Below are 9,040 nucleotides of genomic sequence, written 5' to 3'. Positions count from 1 at the left end.
CTAAACAGCAAAACAAAAGCAGGGAGCATATTAATGCCCACATCAGATTCAAGCTTCTGGGAAAAAGCTGCATGATAGAGGACAGGACGAGAGGGAAAGTTCCCGCCAACAAGGGCATGCAGAGGTAATTGCACGTTACAGCGCTTTACTTGCTGAACATATCGAACTTTTCGGCCTCAGATCAAGTTAGACACCCCATTCCACCTCTCACTGCCTGTTGACATCTAGTGGAAGGCGTATGCAGTGCATGTAGATCCATAGATTTCAGGCAAATTAATAGGAAGGCCCTGGAACAGAGCCTCGATTTCAGATTTTTCACTTCCTAACAGGAAGTTTGCTGCAAAATGAGTTCTGTTTTACTCACAGTTATAATTCAAACGGTTTTAGAAAGTATCCAATAGTGTTTTCTATCCAATAGTAATAATAATATGCATATTGTAAGAGCAAGAATTGAGCACGAGGCAGTTTAATTTGGGCACGATTTTTTACAAAGTGAAAATAGCGCCCCCCTATTGAGAAAAGGTTAAAATGTATTGGAGTGAGATCATTTCTTTCTTTTGGGATATGTATACCGAGTATGTCCACATCCCCATCAGACCTTTTTATTGGTCAACTACAGAGTAATGTAAAAGTTGCATTTTTTAGTAATCCAATACATAATATAGTACACTTATCATAATTTGGTTTTAATCCAGAGAGGTTAGCAAAAGTATCTAGATCTTCTATGAGGCTGTGGAGGGATTCTAATTGTGATTTTAAAAGAAAACATGAATCAGTGGAAACCCTGAATATCAAGTGTCCCACAAGCACGAAGATGGCGTGCTCGAGGGGAGGTGGGGGTGGTTTAAGAGGGTTTCTGTTTATGCTGGTATCAAACCTTGGGTTGAACTGGCCTATTGCAACTTTCTGCCCTGTTTCTATATTGTACATCCGACCAGTCTGGAGAGGGTGGGAGAACATGAAAGGCTGAGGGCTCTGAAAGGTCACCCACAGCAGTTCAACAACAGGAGGAAGATAATTTAGTACTGAGGGTAAAAATGTTTAACTTTAAAACATATGTTATATAATAAAATCATCAAACTAGATCAATTAAATAAGTACATAATTACGAGGGGGGGGGGGGGGGGGGGGTGTTCATGCAGAAACCAATGGGATGCGTTCCTTCAGTTGCAGGAGTGCCCTGAATTGAGGGCCGCAGTCACAATATTGTCAGGTTTGCATGGGCGGGAGTGTCGGCAGTCCATGGTGACATCACCATGCTGCAAATTGGTTAATACACCAATAACAAAGAGTTCCAAACCACTGTCAATAACAGCTAGTTTTCCCTTCCCACAAAATTCTTGCTGTAAGTATAAAAAAGAAGAAGCTATTTTACACAATTTAATGGAACTATATTAAAGTAAAGTACTTAATTGTTACCTATGTTGGGTTCTGAGAATATGAAATATACTTATTCATGTCACTGAGGGAGAGAGGGTAATGTATAACATTTACATTATGTCAGGGATCCTATTGAAAGATTGAGTGCTTCGGGTTAGAGGGTCTACACCAGAAGTTAATGCTTATCTGTAGGAGGAAGGTATATAGTGTGTGCAATTAAGCTTGTAAGGTGCTGAGTGCAGGGAAGCGATCACATGAAGCAGGCATTGATAAGGGGAGAGAGCTATGGATTAGTGATGAAGGGGGTCAAGGTCAGGTCACGTTAAGGGAGAAAGAAAAGTTTATGGCTGTATTACTTAGTTTCCTGTCTAGCAGTAAAGATACAATGTTTGTTCAGATGTGGAGGAGACTCAGCCTAGGAGGAAGGGTTAAATATCAGTGCTTGTGTAAAAATGTTTTTGTCCGAATGCAGCTGTATTGATCCTCTGGGAGAATTATAAACTTGGTTAAGCTTTCATAGTGTCTGTCAAGTTTTTACTCTGAAAATTAGAACCGAACACCTAGAAATGATTTGATATAAAAACAGCTGCATTGGGCCTTTAAAACAGTGTATGTGCATAATTCAACATACAGATGTTCTGTACACCTAGCCTGAATTTCTATTTATAGACTACATCAGATTGAACACATTGGGAAGGATCTAAAGCCTTGTTCACACTGCAGGCCTCAATGCTCAAGTCAGTTGTGTTTTTCAAATCCATTTTGCAATACTGACTGTCCAAACAGCAAGTTACAAGCACCCAAATTTGATTTGTGCGTGTTCAGATAGCCATATCAGAAAATGACTATGCTAGTTGTCATAGTAAGGACAGGTGTGTTCCCAGTGGTTTAGGGTGCTTGGTGATGGTGCATCCTATCACTCAGAAGCTATGTAGCAAGCTAAGGTGACATCAATGCCTGCTATGGACGTTTCCCAGTTGCTTTGAATGTTCAAAATCAGTTGAACACTAAGCCTAAAATGATCCAACTTTCAAAACAAGTTTTTTGCTGGATAGCCACAGCAGTCAACTAGCTAGATGTTTAGCACATTCACTAATTTGTTTGCACAATTAACAAGCTAGTTAGTTTGACAAGGAAGTGGTAGCCGTTAGAGTAGCTAGCAAACAAGATATGCCAAATAAGTCCAGAAACTTCTGCCCTTATGGAATGCCTTAAATTCAAACCATAGGTTTTCAAGGGTATTCAAGTCTGGAGACGGCCATTGCAAAATGGTTGTCAATTAAACATTTGTGCATTTTGATTTGTGCTTACTTGCTGGAAGAGTCACTTGCAGCCATGTTTCAGCCTCCTGGCAGATGCAACCAGATTTTTGGCTAAAATGTCCTGGTACTGGGTAAAGATCATGATACCATTTACCTTAAGGGCCCCAGGACCAGTGGAAGCAAAACAGCCCCATAAAGATCCATATTTTACAGTAGGTATGGGGTTATTTTCTGTTTATGCATCCTTATTGCGACACTAAACCCTCCACTGGTTTGCGTGGCCAAAGAGCACCATTTCCATGTGATCTGATAGCATGGGTTTCAATCCAAGTGCGGTTTATCAAACTCCAGGTGTTTACATTTGTTGGATGACATGAAAATAGAGCTCTTCGGCCACTCCCACACAAGTGGTGGGGTTGGCATCGAAATAAGGCTGCATAAGCGTCGCTGCCGTACCCCTAATAATAAATGACAATATATACAATCGGGTTTCACCCAGCGTCACTGCTTGAACCCCTAATGATAAATTAATTCCAGAATTGTTTTACATTCCTTTTTATTACAATTTTGATAGTAGCTCAAATCACAGTACAGATGGTACATCAGAAAAACAGAGCTTATTAAGTCTGTTTCAGGTTTTTAAATAAACAGTGAGTGACACTTGAGTAAAATCATATCAGGATGGTCTTCAGAAAACAACAAACATGCTAAGTGTGAGTCCCATATGACACCCTACATAGTGCACTTCTTTTGACCAGGGCCCATAAGCACTATATAAAGGGAATAGGGTGCAACCTAATTCAGCATTCTGATTCCCAGACTTTCTAGGCCAGTTTGAGTAGCTCTGTAACCATTACACCCACCCCATCAAACACCTCGTGTACGGGAGCGTTACACATGAAGCCGGAGGTGGTGACCAGCTTGTTCTTGACGTCAATGTGGACCTCCCCCACATTCTTATTCACGTGTTTACAGCCCAGCTCAGTCATGGCGGTCGCCGTCTGGGCATAGGGCCATCTAGTTGTGGAAGGGAGAAGAGCAGCACGAGTTATGTTCCATCAGGGTCACACACACACACCACTGTAACCCACCTCTCACACTCTTTGTCCTGTCCCACGGTGATCTCACACCCTGGCAGGGCCCTAGCAGCTAGGACAGGGGAGATGCAACACATAGCCAGGGGCTTGCCTACTCCATGGAACCCCTTAATCAGCTTCTCTACCTGGGGCTGAACCGTGTACTCCTTCCCCTTCACAGCCCAGTCAGACAGGTTCTTAGCCACACCAAAACCACCTGCAGGACACAACAGTTGGGTTGAGCACAGTGTAGAGCAGTGGAAACCAGGCCTGGTCCTGGAGAGGTAAAGAGTAAGGATTGTGGTTGTATGCTGATGATAATGAAAGAATGATAGTGACGGAGGTATATAATGGAGTGATAGTGATGGAGGTACATAATGAAGGATTAACGCTTACCTGGGATGACGAGGGCGTCGAAAGTGGTGATGTCCAGTTTGGCAAGGTCCGACACGTCACCGCGGGCAATGCGTGCGCTCTCCTGCAGGACGTTGCGTTTCTCCGCCGTGGGTTTCCCCTCGCAGTGGTTCACCACATGCATCTGATCCACGTTGGGGGCAAACATCTGGACCTGGAGCGATGAGGGGTTAGACAGTCAATACTGTACATCTGCACCTGCAGTACAGGAGGAGCTTGTCATAGTAGTGTCCATGCTAATGAGATTGGAACCTGCATTCCCAACAACAAGCACTCTGAACACTCAGGGGGAGACTATGATTAGAAGAAGCAGTCATATAGAGGCATATTGACAACATGTAAATCAATGCAAACTGTGCACCATCTCCTAGACTAGAGGAAGTCTGAAGTTGTCACAGAGTTGGCTTATATAGTGAGAAGGTTAGTGTGTGAAGCGAGTTTGAACTACCCATGTAACGTTAAAGTCTTACCTTAGCTCCAGCCCTGCTGAGGTGGACCAGCACAGCAGATGCCTCGTGGATCTCTGTCCCATCGTAGACCCCACACCCGGACAGAACTACGGCTATACACTTCACCATGGCTTCTGCAACAGACAGACAAGAATTACAGTATGGAGTCAGTGATGCACAACAAGCAGTTTGATTAAACTGAATTCTAGACTGTACCCATCATAAAGCACCTATTGTTTTCTCATCAATACACATCACATGGCATGTCAGTTAGTGCATCAGGTAGTGTCAGGTTAGGTACACTACATTGTGTTCCAAATTGAACCCTATTCCCAATATAGTGCACTACTTTTGATCAGAGCCCTGGTTTAATAGAAGTGCACTACATAGGAAATAGGGAGCCATTTGGGACAATCCAGACAGGTGAGCATGACTTGCCAGCAGCAGAACCTATTAAACATTTAAAGGCCTGGGGCCTCATTTATCAACTGTGCGTAAATTGCTTACTAAATTCTGGCCTACGTGAAGATTCTACAAAAAAGGTTTATCAAACTGGCGCACGCAATATATACACACATGCATGTCCATATTGCAAGCACTACAACTGTGCCTGGAAAATGCCCTACAGGCCGTAGGTAGGATTTAGAGCTATTGGAACTGGGCCATGATAGTTTCTTAAAGAAAGCGCAATGGCACAATTGATACAATGTCTGTAGGGGTGTAGGCAGAATGTTAACCTATAGCGTGTGCCAAACACTGGCCTCCTGAGTCTCTAAAGGACTGTGTCCATGTAACAACAATGCCTCCCTCTCCCTATGCCTCTAGTCAACACCTGGTATAGGTAGAGAGAGATGTGATAAGCATCACTGATCATTCTAAAGCCTGGTTCAGATGTCCCCATGTAGCTCAGTTGGTAGAGCATGGCACTTGCAACGCCAGAGTTGTGGGTTTGATTCCGATGGGGGACCAGTACTACGAAAGTATGATTGTATGCACTCACTACTGTTAGTCGCTCTGGATAGGGGAGCGTCTGCTAAATGACTACATGTAAATAGGCATACAACAGGTTAGAATAATTTACGCAGCAGATTTGGAAAGGGTTAGCTAAGTATCTGTCTGATATGACTCAAACCTAACCAGGTCTGTCCTGACAACAGTCTTGGTTTCCACTAATAGAAACGGAACCCACAGAAAGCAGAATTTTTTGGGGCAAAACGTGTCCGTCTCGTCGCAAGTCTTTAGCTAATTGACATGTTGAATTTTGGAATCTCCAACAGCAGAGATTCTAAAACGGCATAAAACTGACTCGGCTGTTTGACGTGAACTGGCCATAAAACTAACGTTAGTCTTCACCTGGCATCATATCCACAACTAAATACACAGCTATTGAATTGCATTACCAACTGTAAATACAACATTACTGCTAAACTGTTTGCGTAGGCTACATACATGCAGTATTAATTGTTAGACAACGTTAATCTCACCGTGTAACAGTACAGTAATAGCGAGATGTTCTGTGTCCTTCTTCCTGTTCACTCCAGATTAATTTAACTATAACGCTACTCAATTTATATCCTCCTGCTGTGGCCCCTCCCATGGAAGTGGAGTCTGGAGGCCGTAGTGAGCTCATGGAGGCAGCATTGAGTAATGCTGGGAGGGAAGAGGGAAACTTGCCTTTCTGCCCCTCTGTGTTTGCTCTGTTCAAAATCTGCTAAATCACTCGACATCTCTCATAATCAGACTCTGGGTGGATGGTGTCAATATTGATGGAGATAATGTATTCTGAACAAAAATACAAACGCAACATGTAAAGTGTTGGTCTCATGTTTCATGAACTGAAATAAAAGATCCAGACATTTCCCATATGCACAAAAAGCTTATTAAATGTTGTGCACACATTTGTTTACATCCCTTTTAGTGTGCATTTACCCTTTGCCAAGATATTCCATCCACTTGACAGATATGGCATATCAAGAAGCTGATTAAACTGTATGATCGTTACACAGGTGCACCTTGCTGGGGACAAATAAAGGCCACTCTAAAATGTGCAGTTTTGTCACACAACACAATTGACCTTACGTCATTTCCGGTCACAACTTGTAGACTTGTTCACGTCCTGCTGTGCGGTTTGTTGCTAACCTTACTTTGCTACCTGCCAACTTTACGGTTTTTATTTTTAAATTACTGTTTATATTTCAATTTTTTCCCTCGCTCGACTTTTTTCATAATTTTTTTCTCTCACACCGGACACTTTATCTGGAGTGGTTAGTCAGGGCCCCCACCAGCCGAACATAAGTAGTAACATTAACATGATGCCTTCTAATTGCAGTTGCTGTACTCACAATATACATGAGAACGATCGCCTTATGGCGAGGATAGCTGTACTGCAAGCCCAGCTTCAGACGCAATCGTTAGGCAAGGTAATTTAAGTGTAGGAAAAGATGAAACAGCATCTGTGCCACCAGTAAGTACAGATAGTAGTATAAATCCCCTCGCACAGTCCCCGCAGCCGGACAAATTTCTCATGGCTTCTGGAAGGAAATGCTGTAGGAATGCTCAACCGGTGTCGCTCATTCATCGGACAGAAACTTTCAACCGGCTCTCCCCATTAAGCAGCGAGTAGGAGTCAGAAGCCGAGCCTTCTCTGGTCTCTACTCCTTCCGTTACGGGGTCTGAGACGCCGAAGCCTCCCACCATTAGCTCTGACAAATTGAAAACCCTAGTCATTGGCGACTCCATTACCCGCAGTATTAGACTTAAAACAAATCATCCAGCGATCATACACTGTTTACCAGGGGGCAGGGCTACCGACGTTAAGGCTAATCTGAAGATGGTGCTGGCTAAAGCTAAAACTGGCGAGTGTAGAGAGTATAGGGATATTGTTATCCACATTGGTACCAACAATGTTAGGATGAAACAGTCAGAGGTCACCAAGCGCAACATAGCTTCAGCGTGTAAATCAGCTAGACAGATGTGTCGGCATCGAGTAATTGTCTCTGGCCCCCTCCCAGTTAGGGGGAGTGATGAGCTCGACAGCAGTCTCATAACTCAATCGCTGGTTGAAAACTGTTTTCTGCCCCTCCCAAAGATAGAATTTTCTCTTTCTGGGACTCACCCACAAACAGGACCAAGCCTGGCATGTTGAGGAATGACGGACACCATCCTAGCTGGAGGGGTGCTCTCCTCTTATCTACGAACATAGACAGGGCTCTAACTCCCCTAGCTCCACAATGAGATAGGGTGCAGGCCAGGCAGCAGGCTGTTAGCCAGCCTGTCAGCTTAGTGGAGTCTGCCACTAGCACAGTCAGTGTAGTCAGCTCAGCTATCCCCATTGAGACCGTGTCTGTGCCTCGACCTAGGTTGGGCAAAACTAAACATGGCGGTGTTCGCCTTAGCAATCTCACTGGAATAAAGACCTCCTCCATTCCTGCCATTATTGAAAGAGATTGTGATACTTCACATCTCAAAATAGGGCTGCTTAATGTTAGATCCCTCACTTCCAAGGCAGTTATAGTCAATGAACAAATCACTGATCATAATCTTGATGTGATTGGCCTGACTGAAACATGGCTTAAGCCTGATGAATTTACTGTGTTAAATGAGGCCTCACCTCCTGGTTACACTAGTGACCATATCCCCCCCCCGCATCCCGCAAAGGCGTAGGTGTTGCTAACATTTACGATAGCAAATTTCAATTTACAAAAAAAATCTGACGTTTTCGTCTTTTGAGCTTCTAGTCATGAAATCTATGCAGCCTACTCAATCACTTTTTATAGCTACTGTTTACTGGCCTCCTGGGCCATATACAGCGTTCCTCACTGAGTTCCCTGAATTCCTATCGGACCTTGTAGTCATGGCAGATAATATTCACATTTTTGGTGACTTTAATATTCACATGGAAAAGTCCACAGACCCACTCCAAAAGGCTTTCAGAGCCATCATCGACTCAGTGGGTTTTGTCTAACATGTCTCCGGACCTACTCACTGCCACAGTCATACTCTGGACCTAGTTTTGTCCCGTGGAATAAATGTTGTGGATCCTTATAATCCTGGACTATTGGCCACCATTTTATTACGCTTGCAATCGCAAGAAATAATCTGCTCAGACCCCATGCTATAAATTCTCAGACAACCCAAAGATTCCTAGATGCCCTTCCAGACTCCCTCCACCTACCCAAGGACGTCAGAGTACAAAAATCAGTTAACCACCTTACTGAGTAACTCAATTTAACCTTGTGCAATACCCTAGATGCGGTCACACCCCAAAAACAAAAAACATTTGTCATAAGAAACTAGCTCCCTGGTATACAGAAAATACCCGAGCTCTGAAGCAAGCTCCCAGAAAATAGGGAAAAGAAATGGCGCTACACCAAACTGGAAGTCTTCCGACTAGCTTGGAAAGACAGTACCATGCAGTATCAAAGAGCCCTCACTGCTGCTCGATCATCCTATTTTTCCA

The 9,040-nt window shown here is 43.6% G+C and overlaps 1 protein-coding gene across 1 annotated transcript; it reads right to left on the bottom strand.

The window, feature by feature from the left end:
• Positions 1–3,181: 3,181 nt before the first annotated feature.
• On the bottom strand, positions 3,182–6,203 carry LOC139548209 (glutamine amidotransferase-like class 1 domain-containing protein 3, mitochondrial). Its single transcript, XM_071357718.1, has 5 exons — positions 6,066–6,203; positions 4,603–4,715; positions 4,115–4,286; positions 3,734–3,935; positions 3,182–3,659 (listed from the first exon to the last, which is right to left on the bottom strand). The coding sequence occupies exons 2-5, from the start codon at positions 4,708–4,710 to the stop codon at positions 3,467–3,469; spliced, it is 675 nt and encodes a 224-aa protein (XP_071213819.1). The 5' UTR covers positions 4,711–4,715; positions 6,066–6,203; the 3' UTR covers positions 3,182–3,466.
• Positions 6,204–9,040: the final 2,837 nt, after the last annotated feature.

The sequence above is a fragment of the Salvelinus alpinus genome, chromosome 21, assembly GCF_045679555.1.
Source record: "Salvelinus alpinus chromosome 21, SLU_Salpinus.1, whole genome shotgun sequence".
NCBI classification, from domain to species: domain Eukaryota; kingdom Metazoa; phylum Chordata; class Actinopteri; order Salmoniformes; family Salmonidae; genus Salvelinus; species Salvelinus alpinus.
The sequence above is the reverse complement of the archived record's forward strand: the minus strand, read 5'-3'. Positions and strand labels throughout refer to the sequence as shown.